This window comes from Triturus cristatus, chromosome 12 (genome assembly GCF_964204655.1).
Source record: "Triturus cristatus chromosome 12, aTriCri1.1, whole genome shotgun sequence".
Lineage (NCBI taxonomy): Eukaryota > Metazoa > Chordata > Amphibia > Caudata > Salamandridae > Triturus > Triturus cristatus.
The window spans coordinates 739,552,010-739,570,415 of NC_140595.1; the positions used below are offsets into that span (position 1 = coordinate 739,552,010).

At 45.5% G+C, this 18,406-nt stretch overlaps 1 protein-coding gene across 4 annotated transcripts in view; it reads left to right on the forward strand.

Annotated features, from left to right (window-relative positions):
* LOC146782639 (uncharacterized) overlaps positions 1-18,406 on the forward strand; it is a 93,593-nt gene that overhangs the window by 32,980 nt on the left and 42,207 nt on the right. For all 4 annotated transcript variants that reach the window (XM_085637950.1, XM_085637949.1, XM_085637948.1 and 1 more), the window contains exon 2: positions 4,513-4,599. In XM_085637950.1, coding sequence (XP_085494076.1) covers positions 4,513-4,599 — 87 coding nt within the window. The remainder of the gene's footprint in view (positions 1-4,512; positions 4,600-18,406) is intronic.

Below are 18,406 nucleotides of genomic sequence, written 5' to 3' on the forward strand. Positions count from 1 at the left end.
CCCTTTCCACTGCCCTCCATAGTCTGTTGTGCTGCCACGGCCCTTTCTGCCTGCTCAGTGTGGTTAAATTGTTGCCTTTGCACCCTCCTACCTGCCTTCAATTTTCAAAGTCCGTGCCCCTGGCCTCTGCCTCTCAACAGTATCCTAATGAACAACTAGATTGCTAACATTCTACATTTATTACAAAAGTGTGGAACGCCTGACGTCATCTTGATGTAATCAAAACTGTAATACCTAGAGCATTTCCTTTAGAAATTATAAATATGAGAGGGTCTTATTGGCATCAGAATTATGGTTAGTGCTCTAAAAGACTAAAATAAGGACATATTTTCTGAGTTTTCAAATAGCGACAAAGCACTTTTAAATTATTTGTTATCTTTATTGTTTTTTATCCAGTTGACCACTTGATTAAATGTTGCACTTAGGGGAGAGGATGTGGTGTTACTTCCAGAACTGCAGACTTTGCAACTGGGGAACCAGGTTGGAGTTTCTGCTTCAGCTCGACATTCTGTGATTCTGGTCAAATCACTTAGTCTCCCCATGTCTACAACCAAAATGAATTTGTTCTTGTGTGATGTAACCAATGCTCATGTAAAGCACTCCAATACCTGACAAGTCTGCACTATATAACACTGCAAAAACACAAAATAATAAGTGTTTTGCACACTTCTGACATTGGGCTATATTTGGGCTACATCTGGGTGATTTTGGGCTACATTTGGGCTCTTTTGTCTCCGCTGGCCATCTTGGGAGATTTATTTGTTATGAAGTTTCCTAATTTCCTCATGTACTGCAGTCTCCTCAGTAGGAAATGCTTTCAGTTTTTTACTTTGATTCCATCATGAAGGTATTCAGATATGTCACACATTTGCCATAAAGTCTGAAAGTTAGCACTCTAGTTGCTCATTAGATCACTGTAGTAAAACTACTGTTCACCATGGAAGTCTGCTCCTGGTATTAAAAGTGCATGATTCAGTCTGCATGTCAGAATTTTTTTAATGAAATAGAAGAGGATTTGAGAAGTCACTCAAAATGTGCCCTCATTTTCTTTCTTCAGCATTAATCATAATTTCTATGGCAAAATGAACCCCCTCATTGTGTTCCTTTTTAAATTAAATGTTTTAAGTGTTACCAGTTTATTCCAATCAAGATGGCTTCAGGTGTGCCATACTTTTGTCATAATAAAGACAGTAAGCACTCTAGTTGTTTTTAAGAACACTCTGGGACATTCTGTCATTGAGCTATACTTGGGCTACATCTGGGTGATATTTGGGCTACATTTGGGCTCTTTTGTCTCTGGTGGCCATCTTGGGAGACTTATTTATTATGAAGTTTTCTAATTTCCGCATTTACTGCAGTCTCCCCAGTAGGAAATACTTTCAGTTTTTTACTTTGATTCCATCAAGAAGGCATTCAGATGTGTCACACATTTGCCATAAATTCAGAATGTTAGCACTCTTTTTGCTCATTAGATCACTGTAGTAAAGCTACTGCTCACCAGGGAAAACTGCTGCTGGTATTGAAAGTGCATGTTTCAGTCTGCATGTCAGAATTTTTTAATGAAATAAAAGAGGATTTCAGAAGTCAAAATGTGCCCTAGTTTTTCTTTCTGCAGCACTAATCATACTTGTTATGGAAAAATGAACCCCCTCATTTTGTTCCTTTTTAAATTAAATGTTTTAAGAGTTACCACTTTAATCCAAGCAAGATGGCTTCAGGTGTGCCATACGTTTATCATAAGTAGGACTGTTAGCGCTCTAGTTGTTCTTTGGAACACTCTGGGAAGCTGCAGTAGAACACAAAGGAATCAACTGACAGTCTCTGCCCTTGTTGGATGTACATGTTTTACTGAGAATGTCAGACTTCATTCTCACATGACTGAGAAAGATAATGTCAATTTACAGAAAATAAGCTCTCAGTTTAGCTTATAGATCACCTTCCAAACCTCTGTGGGAAAAGCATGAGAAAATATTTTTCTCTCAATCATGATATCCCAGCAGAAGGCTTTTTCACATGGTGAAATCACCTTAGAACATACCACAATTCCTAAAATGAGTATGGTACCATCAACAAATGATTTATAATGTAACTAAAGTCTTAAAACCTTCTATTAACTGCAATGCTTTTTAATGAGGTGCTATCATGTATATTGGTCCCAAGATGGCTGCCAACACTTTTTGGATGAAGTGCTGACAGCCAATCAGATCTCAGGATGAGATGTGTGGTTAGGCTCCGCCCACATATATATATGATTTTACTTTTGATTTTCTCAGGAACTACTGAACAGATTGACACCAGACCTGCAAAAGGCACTTCCCTGAGATGAGGACTACCTCTCTGCCAAATTTCAAGTAATTCTGTTCAGCCGTTCGGGCTGTACCTTGGACTAAAGGTCCCTATGGAAAATTGCATGGGGAAAACGCATTTTGGGACCCCCCTTTTTTCTCAGCCCCCGCTTGACGAATCCCCCCAAGACTTTCAGGGTAGGAGCGGAGCGGAGCGCCCCACCTATTTTGAAAATTTCGCGAGGATTCGTCAACCGGCGCCAAAGTTATTCCAAATAGAATGTTGCGGATTTCCTATGGAAACACGGTCCTCACTATAACTATCTACTGGCGACCGCCAGTAGATAATATATATATATATATATATCAGTTTTGAAGGCTCTTCTACTTTAGGAAAGTATTATGGCACAGAAGAGTCAGCCTGCTATATAGTAATAATAATAAGTAATAATAAAATATGTTTATTTATATGTTAATAAAAACCGTCACAATATTTTACAATTAATACAAATTAAGTGTGCATATTTAAAATACAAATCCTTTTTTTTAAATGATCAGTTTTCTTAAAAGCATTGATTAATATTGCCACAATACAGAAAAATATATTGGTCTTCTTTTCAGCGTATTATTATAAAAATTCCTTCAATTAATAACCGTTAATACTCTTCTCAATTATTATAAAGTGGCATGTGCATCAGTATGAAATTAACTACTAGTTTTGTTTATAAAAGTCTCCACAGCTTCAAAGGTCAGTGTCCCACAGTTGTGTCAATATCATATCAATGTCTTTTGCTCACAATATAGGCCAAGTTTCTTAAACTGATGTAAGGTGCTTGGAATTCTGTTTAACTGCTTTATCATGTAATTGTAAAAACTTCAAAATTTAGCAGTTTGGCAGAGGGGCTGTTGGGTCCAGGCTTCTCATGATAGCTGTTCTGCATGTGCTAATCCCTCTCTAATATAATAGGCGCTTTAAAAGTATAAGGCGTACATTATTTAGTATGGGACATATGCAAACCAAATGCAAGAAGTTCTCATTTAGGGCACCACATAACCTGCATAGGAAAGGAAGGGTTCTGAACCTGTTAAGTCTAGCAACATGTCTCCCAGAGCTGGCACACTCTGCAGGGTTATTTAAAAAGCTGCAATTTGGTACTTTACAGTTGACTGATTTTAATTTCTGATTAAGCAACCCCTAACCAACTGCCATAAATAAGGCTGTCACGGAGTTTTGTGGCATTGCATAACAGATGGAAAGGGTGGGTCACTGGAGCATCCCAGAGGTTATAGTACAACACCAGATTAACTGCTCTATGGGTTGAAAGAGCGTCCAATTGCCGCAATAACTTGATGGTTCACTAAAGCTTCACATTGCTTACAAAAATATATCAATATAAAGGCCCGTTGCAAGAAGATTTGCCCTGTGAAGTTTGCTGTTGCGCTGAAGATCAAGGTTAGGCTGAAGAGTGGGTCAATGGATTATCCCATTGTCTTAAAGTGGGTCACTTGTGTCCTATTGCTTGAGCTTTAAGCCAGTAGCATGACCTGTTGTCAGTGGCCAGCAGAGCACATCATTGCCTAATGAGTGAGTTAATGGGGCACCCAACTAACCTTATGGGTCTGCTGATAGAATGTGCCATAGCCTTAAAGATTGCGTTAATGAGTGGGTCCATAGAGCATATGACTGGTTATAAACTAGTCAATGGCTCTTAATGGTGTGGAAAAAAGAGCATCCTTATGTCCAGAAAGTGATTCAGTAGAAATTTCAATGGTCCTGACTCAATAGCATGTGTCACAGCTTCGAAGAATAGATACGTAGTGTCACATTGCTCAAGACAATTCTCACATGGACTCCTTGAGAGGTTTTGGATGTTTGGATGACCCAAAGAATTCTAAACATCTCAGATGACCATACAGTTTTCCAAATGACCGATGGAGATCCACAAAGAAAAGCAAACTCCCCCACCCCACCTCTCAGACTGACCCACACACACAAACCCTCTCTGAGAGATGATAGCCCACCTCACTGGCTGCCAAACCTCTCTATCGGATGTTGACTGAATCACACGGTTGTCAATACTGAAGTGAGTCCACCTTGACACGCGCTCAGTTTGCAAGTTCCTTGCCTGTCTTCCTGGCAGTCCAAAGCCAGTTCCCCAGAGTGCTGAGGCCCAGCTGTTCCACATATCTATCTTGGTGACCATTTTCCCTGTCACTTGCTTTGTAGTGAAGGAGGAAGAACTGAAGAAAGAACAGAGGCCTCCCAGGAAGACAATTGACAGATGTATGTCTAAAAAGAAAGCAGATGCCCATGGTATGTACAGTGTCTGCGCTAAAACTGACTGTGCACTCTCTACTGGAGACAGTGAATGGGAGAATAAGTCTGGGGGTGATGAAGCGAAATGTACCCATATCATGTTATTGTTCCAATTTTCATATCATGCAATACATCCTTGTTTCCAAAGTCTTTCCAAACTGCTGTGTTCTTGCCTCAGCTTCCCCATTGTTGCCTTCATACACTCAAATCGTGTCCTCTAAACTACACTGTAAAATAAATACATATTTTAAATGTAAAGATTCCACCCAGTATCCTTATAACTTCTTTACATAATAGTTGTTGTTATGATGTTGCCTCCAATGCTGTACTGTTTGTTTTCAAATGTTCTCACTTCTTGTAAAATCAATAAAATTGATTATCAAAAACAAAACAACAAATAACTGTAGCTCAGGTTGGGAGCAGCAGAGGGGGTTCGAGGGGCGTGTGAGCTGGGGGCGCCGTAGTATATTTCAGGCAGGCCCGATTAAGGAGCATACCAATTGCAACCGTGTGATATTGTAGTGCATTTCTCTTGGGGAGGGAGGGGAGAGGTCTATTCAAGTTTGTCTCTGGCAGCCACAGCGAGTCAGCGCGCAGGGGTTTCACTGCCTTCATCGGAGCTATTAGCATGACTCAGATGCTCCCAAATATATAAGGCATTCTTCCATAGGTCTGCAATCGGGTGTTGGCACAGGCCCTAAACTTCCTCTCAGTTCAGTGCCTTTTCTTCAGAACCAGCCCACCTAGTCACTTCCTGGGTCCAAATGTTAGTTGGTGGCCCGAGGTCTGTTTCCATACCACTGCTATACATCTCCAGGCCAGCGCCAAGGCCAGGTCCATCAACTGAGTGCCCACTTTCCATTTGGGCGGACGGGGGCATAGTCCAAGCAGGCATGTTGCTGCTGTTAATTCCAAAGCACGCCCTAATGCGACGTTAATTTTGGACAGCACTGCCTGCCAAAAGACCTGCAGTTTGTCACAACTCCAGGTCATGTGCAGAAAGTCTGCATCCAATTGCCCACACCTTGGGAAGCCCCGCGGCTCCCCCCAAATGTAGTGAAGAGTCGGTGAGGGGTCATGTAGGTCATATGTAGGTAGTTAAATTGGGCATATTTTAGTCAAGTATTACGTGGGATTCTCTTGGCGGGACTTCAACGGCCTACTCCACTTTTTGTTGGTAACGTTTTAATCTAGAAGCCTTTCCCATTTGTCCCTCAGCTGTGACAATGGGGTCAGGGAAGCTTTGAGCAGTGATCTATAAAACCATTTGATTTGGTAGCCTGCCGTTCCCAGCGTAACCAGGGAGTGAAGTGACGCCTGGGTCTCCGGTTCCTCCTGAGCCGCTCCCCACAGTCGCCCAGACTCATGAACCAGCACTTCATACACGAGGAACTTCCCCGGCGGGATTCCACACCCCTCAACCAGTTCCACAAACAGAAGTAAGGTTTTGTGTTGGTAGCAGTCCCCCACGGTCTCGATCCCTGCTTCTGTCAAGGCCGTCAATTGCTCGGCCGTTAGGATCGACTGAGGCTCCCCATATGGTAATCCAACAAGTGGTAGCGCCGGGGAGTATCGCAGAGTATCCGGCAGTCTGGACATGCAGAGTTTCCAACACTGCAGAGCAGTAGTCTGCAGTGTCGTGTTTTAAGGGACCTTAGTCGTCCGGTTTAGGAGTTTTGCCAGCAGAAGGCGGGGGTGCTGGTCTGGCTCCATAGGTAAAGGTCCCTCTTGGTATACGCCCTGCAGCCATTGGGCCACCCATTGTAGTTGTGCATCTAATTGATTAAACTTGAAGTCTGGCACCCCCTTGCTTACAGGGCATCGCAAAGTTTGTAGTGACATTCTCCGTCTCCCCAGATGAGGTCCCGCACTAGTGCATTAAGTGGGCGAGACCAAGCCCGGGCATAAGTATCGGTAGGTTAGCAAAGAAGCATAAAAGACGAGGCAGCATGACCAGCTTGGTCAATGATACCCTGGCCATTATGGGAAGGCGCACAGTGCCCTAAAAGGCCATGCTGGATCGGAGTGATCGGGTTGCCCTGTCGAGGTTGCCCTCCTTCAAGTCATCCAAGGAGTGTAAGATTCTGATGCCCAGGTACATAAATGTGTCGGGAGCCCAGTTAGGTTCAGCGCGGCCCGACAGAGCCCCAAATGCAACAAGAAGCCTGACGCTCGTCTCCGCTCCACCCTTTGCATCATTTAGGTTGATCAATAGGTTGTATGCGTAGTGAGAGATGGTATGGGCCCTGCTCCCCACTGTCAATCCCAGTCAGTCTCCCCCTTGACGGAAGAGCTCTGCTAGGGGCTCAATCGCCTGCACGAACAGGAGCGGGGATAAGGGGCATCCCTGGCGGGTGCCACGTGTTAATCCATACTCTGGGGAGATGTTTTTACCCGTCCTGACCCGCGCTGTGGAGCGGGCATACAACAGCCGAACCCTATTCAGCCATCCCATTCCTAGTCCCAGTCTCTTCATGACCTCAAACAGGTAGGGTCAGTTCACGGTGTCAAATGCCTTTTCGAGGTCAACTGAGAGGAGTGCGGCCTGCGGGAGGGACCTCGACTTCTGGTGGTAGAGAGCGGAGTACAGTCTCCGCAAATTGTACGAGGTGTTGTGTGAAGGGATGAACCCATTTTGGTCCGGGTGTATTAGACATTGCATGTGTGGGAACAGTCGGGACACCAGGATTTTACTCAAGTTTTTAAAATCCATGTTGAGCATGGACAAAGGTCTAAAATCCCTCACTCCAGCGTATGGGCCGAGCGCCTTTGGGAGGGGGACCACAGATGCAGTTTGTGTGGAGTCTGGCAAATGACCCAACTCTCGAGCCTCAGCGTACAAGGTGACCAGGTGGGGGCCAGATCTATGACATATTTAGCGTAAAACTCTGCCGGGAGGCCATCAGGGTCCGACGCCTTACCGTTGGCCAGCAACGCAATGGCCCCCCGGACCTCTTGAATGGTTATAGGGCCATCTAGTTCCTCCACAGTCTGTTCATCTACAATATGGGGCGGCAGCGGGGCCAGCAATGTACTAAGGTCTGCTTGAGGGGCTTCCTGGGGGGTGGTGTATAGTGATTCGTAGTAACTCTGGAATAGTTTGGTAATCTTGTCCGGGTCAAATTCGGGTATACCCGTGTCTGTTTGTATGTGGGTGATTAGGGTGGCTCGGATCTCCGGCCTGATCAGCCATGCCAACAGCGACCAGATCTCCCCTCCTCTCTCTGCACCCTATCCATATACGCCCTGTAGTCATGCACCCAGAGCCACTCAAGGGCCTCATCATACTGTTTGCGAGTGGCGAGCAGGAGTGTATTTGTGTGGACCCCTATCCCCTGCGTGTTGTCCAACGTGCACAACACTCCCTCAATGGTCAAGTGCTCCAGGTGTAACTTCCTCTGTATGCCAGTTGATCACCCCACACAGTGTCCCCTCACCACCACCTTAAATGCCTCCCACTCCACCAGGGCAGACAAGGCCGTGTGTGCGTTGTCTGCAAAGAAAGTACCCACCAATGCCTGCAAGGATTCTCTAAATGCAACATCTTCTAATGACAGGGGGGTTGAGTCTCCATGTAGGGATTGGAGGTCTTTGCATGGAGGGTTGGTACGATAGTATTAAGGGGCTGTGGTCCGAGAACGTCCGACCTAGGTATTCTGTGTACTTGATGGAGCCGCCAATCCCCGGGCAGCACCAGGAGTTCTTTTCTACACATCCCTCAGCCCCAGTTAAAGGCAATGTAACTACCACAAACAGTAACTCCCTAACCGTGGGTCAGGGTCTATGTAAATACTATGGCTCTTGAACATGCAGGTGGAGACAAAGATTCTGCTGTGGCTCACACAAGGGGGAATATAAGCCTGGCTCCACAGAGTTCACAACGACTGGAAATCACACATGATCAACACAATTTTAACCCTCCTGATTCTGCTACTGGTGTGTCATTAGGCCAGAATAAAGAACTCGCTGTGGGTTCAGCAACGTTTGGATTCCAGAAGGAGGGGCTGAGGTTGCCAAATCTGAGATTAGTGATTGTTTTTTTCTCTAGCCGACGCAGCTGAGTGGTCTCTGGAGGGGTCAGACACCTCCTCCAGCCTTAGCGGGAGTGACAGTGATCTTGAAGAGGGCAAAAAGAGTAGCATTACGACCGCTTGCAAGATAGGTAAAAAGTCAAGCCAGAGAACCACAAAAGGCAAGGATCTAGCCTGGGACTAACCCACAGAGCGCCTGGCTGGCCCCCACTATGTGAATCTACAGAGGGCAGGAGGTTCTGACTCCCCTACACTAGATGTTATCTACCAAGCAGTCCTAGTCAACGTAAGCTTTATTCGACAGTAAGTGTCATAAAAGCTGGGTACATAAAAAGTCAAATTTCACAGTTTAAACAATGTCTAATAGAACTAAGTAGATAAATAAAATCAATACAGCAAAATATATATTAAAATAAAGAAGAGATTTAGAAAAAGTTAAGAAACATGTACACGGTATTATTATTGTAAGTTAGGACAAATAAATAATGAACAGTTTAAACGGTCCCAACAGGACTGAAACATGATTCATTATCGTTAATGGAGAAAACCTTCCTTCAGTGATTTGCTAGAAGCAGTTTAGATCTTATTATCCACATCCATATTTAAAATGTTGCCGTTGATACTGCATACGGTACAGATGGATCAGTACATAATATTCTCATAGCTACACTTGGCGAGTGGATGCCCATGTTCCTGCAAATCGGTGCCAGCCAAGCTTTACGAGGTGCAACGTACGCAGGGCATACAAACAACACATGTGCATATGTTTCTTCAGAGTTAATGCAGATTGGACATTTGTCATCAACAATGGCAAACCATTTAGCAGTAAAAGACTTCAGGGGTAAGCATCCTGCTCTAAACTGGAAATACAGTTTGCGGTCTAGCGGCTTGGAGATTACATCCCAATAATCTTCAACAACCGGGCTTGATTTTATTTGCAAGAACTTTCCTGTCAGTGTTGTGGCATCACTTTTTCTATTAGCTTCTTGTACAGTCAGTTCCCAATACATTTGCTTGATTGGATCTTTTATTGTGAACTGGGTGCTTTAGGGGCTTACCACAATGATGGCATTCCCTTACAGGCTAGGGAGCTTCTGATATCAGGTAACCAGCTAATTTTGTGGAAACGATCGGCCTCCATTATAAGACCTTCTGCGAAAATGGCCAGTTCTGGCGTGCACCAGATTCTGCCCCAATAAAGGATAGGGCGTAGTCTTGCTAGGTCTTCTATTACTTTTCTGCCTAGATCATAGTGCAAGGGAAGCATGGGAGTACCTTGGGGTAGACTTGTGACTTGGAAGAACCTATTCTCTGATAGAGCTAGTGCAAACAATTTCTCAAACCCCCATAACTTGGCACCGTACAGAACTGAGCTCCATATCTTGGAGCTATAGATCTGCAGCACCGGGTAAGAGGCTTAGTCAATGATGTTTTAAATTCCTCGATCAGGCTAATTGCCTGTGCTTTAAAGCCATGGTATCGATGTGCGGCATCCAGCTAAGTCCTTTATGCAAGGTGATGCCTAAGTAAGTGAATGCATCGACCTGCTCCAGGGGTAGCCCATCCAGTACCATGCCACCCTTAAATGACCTGTGTTGATTAAAGGTCATGAACTTTGTTTTTGCAGCGTTTATTTTTAGACCACGCAATGAGAAGAGTTCTTCAAAATGTTGCAGCGCATGCTTTAACCCACTCGGTGTTTTAGATAACATAAGCGTGTCGTCCGCAAACATTAATATCTGGACATTTTTGCCTGCTAGAACTCGTGCGTCTGTGGGAAAGGAAGCTACTAAGCAGTCTCAGTGCTTCGCGGGGAGACACGTCAAGACAGACAGTCGCAAGGCTCAGACTGTTTTGAGGAAAGTTCAAGGGGTGGTCAGAAAACTGATAAAAGCGTGTAATAACATTGGGAATCGCCTTATAGATCTTGAGACTAGAACTGCTGCGACTGAGACAGACCTAAAGCGAGGTAGCATCATAGGGGTGAACTAATTAAGTTACATGACATAAACCAATCAACTTTACAGAAATTGTGTTGCATAAAACAGGCTATTGTAGGGACTGGCTAAATTAATAATATTTAATTAGTCCCTTCACCCTACATACACAATAAGTGACATTGCACTGCTAAACAATAAACCATTTAAATGAACAAGCGACTGCAGGTAGCAACAGCCTTGATTTGCAACATTACCAGAAAATCTCTGGCACAGCTTCCTCTTAAGCACACGTTAGATACAATACAAGAAGCTGCACCACAGAATGAATCCCATTCCAACAAACACAGAAGATAACAACTTTCTGTGCAAGTTTTAAAAGCCATGTAGTCCTCAGCTGTCAGTGTAATTAATGTTAATTTATGTCTGTTTATGTTAGCATTAGAAGGCCTCAAAATAAATTCACTGTGGCACTGACCTGACAGAGGTCAGAAGCCCTGGCCATAATACTTGATCATACTCTATAAAAATGAAATGCTACCACCACCACGGCGAGGATGGAAGCTCTCCACCTCTGTGAGGATAGCTACCACGTTGCGTCTCTTCCAGTCTAACCAGGCAAGCCTAGATCATGATGCACACGTATGATCCATGCTCCCTCATAACAAGAAATCATTACTAAGGATCCAGATATCACTGCAGTCGGGGCACTCAGAGCAGGGTTCCCATCTACTACCATGCAAGGGACATTTCTGTCCCAAAACTCTCACTCCATTCAACAAAATATCCAGATGAAAATACTTGCTCAAATATTATCTAAAGAAATATACTTTCAGACCGTTGCTGTATTACCTGGAATTCGGAAGAATTTAAATTCACATGGAAGAAAACTGTATAAAGACCTAGCCATCACAATAAAAGAAAAGGATAAAGTCTGTTGATCACGAGTTTCTAATTCAGGATAGCTTAGACTCCACAGAATGTACTTCCATCTTGAATAAAACCTTTACATGGAAGATTTTTGGTTGACCCTAATAAATGTATGTAGGCATCTATTAATATATGTCCCAGTAGATTTCAGAACCCCACCATGACTCATAGCAGCCGACAAGAGTATTAGGATTGGTGGAATTTTTTTTTATTTTTTGACAGTGAGTAAAATTATCAGAGACTAGTCATAATATAGCCAACCCTGGTGACATCAAGACCAAAATGGACCTCTGCATGCAACGTGTGTAGTGAGAGGCAAAGTAGATCAGTGAAGTCCTTAGTGGAGCTCCAGCGCCGTGGTCTTCCTTCTCCGTTGCCTCCAGAGCAGCTGCTACCAGACCAAACAGCAATCTATGCAGTTCACATTCCGAAACTTCATCGTATCCCACATGATGAAGCCCCCAGTCCATGACCAATCACGACACTGTGGATTTTAGAGACACCATTGAACCAAACGCGGGGGGAAGATCAGCAAAAAAAGAGCAGATAAAAGTCACCTTGCCCCAAATAGCACTGGGGCTACTACAGATTGCCAGGAAAGTTTAAATATGGCAGGCACAAAGTTTAACTTAATGGAGCAGTTTGCTCTGCTAACTCGCACCATAGAAGCTAAGATAGAGGCTAAATTCACAGAGCTGATGAAACCCCTTATTTCTAAACTAGATACGGTGGCATCAGAAGTGGAGAGACTGGGTGGCCTTCTAGCAACATACCAGGCTTTAGTGGGAGAAGGACCTAAGATGGTGGATAAGCGTTTGGACGCTGAGGGACAGGGTTCGGGTAAAATAAATTCTCAGCAATTTACTCAACCAATACCTGTAATTGAGTTAGCCCCTCTAGCGTATACCTCTGTACCCACCCAGCAAAAAAAAGGCCATAGTAGCCTCTGAGGGCCCGTCAGCTTTCATGCATGTTAAGAAAAATTGCCACGCTAATCTTCCCCCAGACTGCGCACCTTATGTGGCTGTTCTTATAAATGTTCCTCCCATTGAGCGCCTTTCTCAACAGCCAACTGAGGAATCCCATGATACACTGACAAATAGAACTGTATCATGGTTGAACAAAAATTGTGGGTTTCCAGTTATATTTGCCGACCAAATACTGTCAACCAGGAGGGTGAGCTGGATTGGTACATCCAGGAAATCAAGAGCTGGTGACTGTATCATAGTCAATTTTAAGCATCCGCAGCATGTTGCCACAGTTTTATTGAGAGCAGCTTCCTTAGTCCACAATGGGAACGGCATAAGTGTACGTACCCTTGGTTATTTTTATACCCATTTGATTAAAGCCCCGCCGTTTTCTGGGTTTTTTCGACCCCCCACTCCTATTCAGTCATCGTCTACTAACGGCGCATAGTTGCTCAATGCTGACAAGCAGTGTGGGTCAGGGTTCAACATTGTAACACACAACAGATTTGACACCCTCTCAGGTTTAGAATCCTGTGATTGACGTGAGGAACTTGCGGGTCAGGAAAAGGGGAGCATGGGCTGTGCTGAGCCAATTTTGCCAAATAGTAGTCAAAACAATGTTATTTCATGGAACATTGCGGGATTGGGTGCTAAAATGGAGGATAGCAATTGGATTAGGTTTATTAAGCAGTATCAAATTATTTGCTTGCAGGAGACCTGGTCCACTGATTGTAACCATTTTTTAGAAGGATTTAAGGCTTATTATGTCCCCGCTACAGCAACAGCAAGGGGCAGGCCTAAAGGGGGCATGGTCATATTCATCTCGGTTGCTCTATCCTGTAAAATACGCAGAATTTCAACAAGCAGTACTGGTCTCATTGGTTTAGCTTTAAAGGGTGAAAACTGTCTGGCCGGTCTGGTTAATTTTTATAATGCTTTTAATCCTTGTTTAGCTCACAGTCAGATAGCTGCACTGAATGTTTTTGTAAGTAACTCCACGAAGGATTGTGTACATAATCTTATGATCATGGGGGATTTTAATGTTCATCCTGGCAAGGATCCTCTTTTTAATAGTATTACAGATTCAAATTGTCCCAGAATCACTGATTTTCACTTTGAACACACAAATGAGGGGGAAAATTTAAATGATATGCTTAACGACCTGGACTTAATGGCGACAATGGCTATGACTGACCCCACTATGTGTTTTGAGATCCCAACCTTTAAGGGGCACGGGAGGGGTACTTTTATTGATTTCGTATTAATTTCATCATTAATGCAGTCATTTGTGGATTCCTTTACCATTGAAGCCAGTGAGTTCAGTGATCACAACCCCCTCACTATACATATGACGGGTCCGTGGTTAGCAAAGGAAGGTACGAATACCTCTTCAGGTAGGGTGAGTCTGACAGATGGAAGACGTCACCTAAAATGGTCTCAAATCACCCCAGTCTTACTGTCCAATGAGATTAAAGCTGCAGGTGCAGATGACATCTTGGCTTGTATACAAGATGGTGCTCAGCCACATAACGTCCTCAATGCCTTTCAAAGCTTAGCGGATAAGGTCTCAAAGTTGTTGTCAGCTCCAGCAAAGAAGCTGGAGACTAAGGGACCCAAATGGTTTAACCATGACTGTTCTAAAGCCGCTAGAAATTTAAAAATAGCGCTGGCAGCTAAACCTAGGATAAAGGCAGAAGTCCAGGTTTGTTGAAAGATATATAAAACTGCTATTGCTCGACATAAGGACTTTCTTAGGGAAGAGGCATGGAGCGAGTTACTTGACCCCTTTACTCTGCAATGTAGCTCTAGATTCTGGGCAGTAATGAGGAAGCCTTTTTTGGCTCAGGAGCCGGGTGATGGCCTGGAATGTCACATTTCTAAGGAGGCCTTGGAGGCACACTATGGGAATCTGTACTGTAGCTCGGTAGCTGAACCTCCCAGTCCGGTCACCTCTGTTGGGGGTGAAATAATTACCTTCAATCGTGGTGAAGTTATTAATGGAATTGTGGGGCTAACAGCCGGTAGGGCACCAGGTCCAGATGGGATCCCTCCGGACCTGTATAAATCTGAGCCTAACTTTTGGGCTCCAATACTTGAATCTGTTTTTAATGCCGCTGTGAAAGCTGGGTGTCCACTATCATGGGGTGTCTCTACAATCGTCCCGGTTTTTAAGAAAGGGGACAAAGGCAGCCCACATTGTTATAGACCTATATTTTTAATAGACTCTACGGTCAAATTTGTAGGCAGAATCTTATTGCAGCGACTTTCTGATTGGGCAGAGGAGAATAATATTATGTCCAATTCACAGTATGGATTCTGTAGAGGTCGTTCTACAATCACCCAGTGTCTTAATCTCTTCCTAATTTTAAGCAAGTACACTGTAGCGCAGAAGGGCACCATCCACCTCGCCTTCATGGATCTGTCCTCAGCTTTCGACTGTGTTAACAGGGGAAAGCTGTGGCAGTCCATGAGGGAGAAGGGGGTGGAAAGTGGTGTGGTCGATTTTCTGGCTGACTTACACAACAATACCAGAGCTAATGTGAGATATTCTCAAGAATTGTGTGTATCAAATAATTTTAATATTAGTAAAGGTGTACATCAGGGATGTATCTTGGCCCCCTTTCTTTTTAATTTTTACATTAATGAGCTAGATAGAGTGTTACAGAATGTCCAGGCCGACTATCCTAAAGTAGGCAGGCGGGTAATTCCCATTTTATTGTACGCAGATGATGCAGTTCTAATTTCAAGAACAGAAAAGAGCCTGCAATCTCTTCTAGATGCTTTTAACTCATTTATGACAGATAGAAATTTGATGGTTAACAACTCTAAATCTTTTGTCATGCAAGTAGGGCAGCAATCAAGGAGGACTTTTACATTTAAAATTAATGAAGCAATAATTCCGCTAACGAAAACATTCTCCTATCTTGGGGTTCTCTTCGACTCTAAACTTAACTGGGCCCCTCAACTTTTAAAAAAGAAAGGAGAATTTGCAAAAGTTAATGCCTCGATATTTAACTTTGCTGCCAAAATCGGGAAAAAACCCATTTGTGCCATGCTTAAACTGTATAACGCAAAGTCAGTGGCAACTGTAATTTATGGCAGCGAAATTTGGGGATATGTTGCTGGTGAGCAGCTGCAGATTGCTGACAATTCTTTTTTGAAGCATCTTTTATGTGTCCCCACAGGCACATCTAACTTTGTTGTGCATGAAGAGCTAGGGGTGCAATTCTTAAGTGACTTGTTCTCCTTACGTCCCTTGACCTGTTGGCTTAAATTATGGCTAAACCAGGATATACCATTAACGCACCTGATCTTGAGGGATTTTCTGGGCCGGGACAAGATACTGTGTACTCCTTGGATAAAATATTTGAAATCGAATTTTCCTAGATTAGGTCGACTACAACTGTTTGAACACCCAAACAAAATTGTACAAGGGGATCTGGAGCTCATTAAACGGGCCTTCCTTATGGATAGGAGGTCCCGGAGGGAATGCGTGGAGCTCCAGAAACAAAGCGTGAGGAAATTTGCCATGCTGAAAACTTGTGAAACAATTGAACCGTACCTGTCTGGCTCACTGACTACCCATGAACATTTTTTGCTAACAAGGTTTAGGCTAAACCTCTTTCATCACCTGCTGATCCGACCAAAAATAGATATTTTAAAAAAAATGGCAGCACCCTGCGGCTGCGACGGAAAGTCTCCGCAGGATATGCTGCATTTTATATTTTTATGTAAGTTTTATGACTTCCTCCGTAAGCGCTATCTGGTGACTGTTGGACTTGGCCCTTTTTCCCTCATTTTTTTCGTTTTTGTAGTGTTAAGGGGCAGGTGTTCCCTTCACCCAAGATGGCTGCCACAGGCCCCTGCTACTGCAGAGTGGCCTGTTCTAGTAGCACCCTAGCTGCCAGGAGCTGGCTGGGACCCCACAACAATGTTGCGACACCAGCCCGCCTTTTTTGTCCTATACCTAGAGTGGGGAAGCTCCTGGAATGTGCTGGAACCTTCTAGAGGAAGGGTGGGGTTTTACTTTTGCCGCCTTAGGAGGTGGTCACCTGACCTAGGGCTACTTAACAGAGGGAGGGAACTTTTTCTAGTTAGTTGGGGTAAAGCAGACCTGGGGAACCCACGCCGGAGTTTTAGGCGGTAGGGCCTAGACAGGGACTTATGCCTCTGAAGGTGACAGGGTTTAGGCACTGCCCTTTAAGTGAGTGAGGGATCCTGTACTACCCACTGATCTGGCCCAGCGATAGGGAGACCCCGGAATGACCTGCCAAGCCTGACTAGGAGGGAACTAGTCACCCCCAGGAACAGAACTTTCAAGGGCGCGAGAACCAACTGCGCCACCAAGACTGCGAAACATAAGACTGAAGTAAATTGCTGAAACTGACTGCTGCAACTCCCAAGCTGAGAACTACTGATGGACTGCTGGGGGATCAACCAGGTACTAGCGCTGTGACCCCTGCGCTCCCCGACCTTGCCTGGGATCCCCCTAGTCAGTCCTGTGCGAGGCGCTGGTCGGCGAAGTCGCCCCTTAATTTCAGCCCCCCCTGCTGTGGGGATTCGAGGCGCACTCACCGCTGCGGCCTGGGGCCGGGAAACTGCCCCCCTGTCGTCAACGGGGCCAGCGGAGAAGCCCGGGGCCCCGCCGCTGCCGTCGCAGCCGAGGTATCGTGGTTCGAGGGCAGAGAAGGCAGCCGAGAAGCAGCGAAGGCCGCGTAGGCCTGAAGCCCCGCACTAGCATCACCTGACGGGGGCGGACTGCCAAGCGCCGCCACCGCCGTAATCCCATTGGTGGACTGGGCCGCGCCCCCGCAGGCCATTGGCGGCTGCGGGCGCGACCCGGAAGCAAGGCCGGAATCCCTAGAAGTGCCCGTGACGCCAGCGGAGCTCCCCGGTCACGTCTGACTAGACGGGGAGCCCCGCATTGTGTCCCCCGCTCCCCGCACCGCTCCACTAGGCGGGAGAAGCCCGCGAACAAGGCCCTCGGCCTGGAGATCGCCGGGCAGCCTCGACGTCAGCTGGAGGTCCCTCGCCGGGGAGAGCGCTGCAGCGCGAGGCACAGAGGAGGTCCCCTCCCACCAGAGAACCCGTCGCCAGGGCCGCGTGAAGGCCGAAGCTCAAGGTAACCCCTGGGGGAGGCGGGCGGAAGGCCGTGAGGAGGCCCAGAGTTCGCCCCTCCCCCTGGGGAGAGTCCGCAATTAGGCCCAGTGAACCACGGCCCTCCCCGGATCCGGGATTTCCCTCACCGACGCCCCTCGCCCTCTGAAGGGCTTTAGGAGAAGATACTTTGGGGCCCAAGGCCCCCGCCCTAGACTGAGCGCCCCGCTTGCTGCCCGATGTACTTGCCAGTAGCGCTGTGTGTCCCTACGCCATACTAGGCCCTGGGCAGCACTACCAGAGACTGCTACATGCTGCGCAATGTTAGGTGCCATGTTTTAGGGGCAGCACTAGGTCTTAGAGCCTGGTTCACTGTGCTTTCAAAGTGCTAAATTGCAGTGCCCTGTTTATGCAACCTGATTTTTAGGCGCTATAAGTTGTTGTGCGCAGCATTGTATCCCTAGAACCTGATGTTTTCTGGTAGTCCGGTGGGGTCAGGTTAAAGTTTAATGAGTTGCCTTTGAACTGAAATGCCTCTGCATGTATAATGATACTGCCAGTGAGAATCTAATGAATTGCATTTGAACTTGATAAACCTGATTGATTTTTAAGTGAACATACTGTGTGGCGTCAGTTATTGCGTGCGCTTCCTGCTTCAGGGGATGTGTGTGCTGTATGGTTGCTTCACACGTAAGCCTTCGGGTGCCCAACCGCTCGAGTCACGCTACGCCTTTAGGGCCCGGTGACCCCAGGTCCTACAGTGACCCTTTTAAAAAAACTTGATTTTACTCAAATCAGACCGGCACTAATGTATCTACAACTTTTGCACAGTGACTGTATC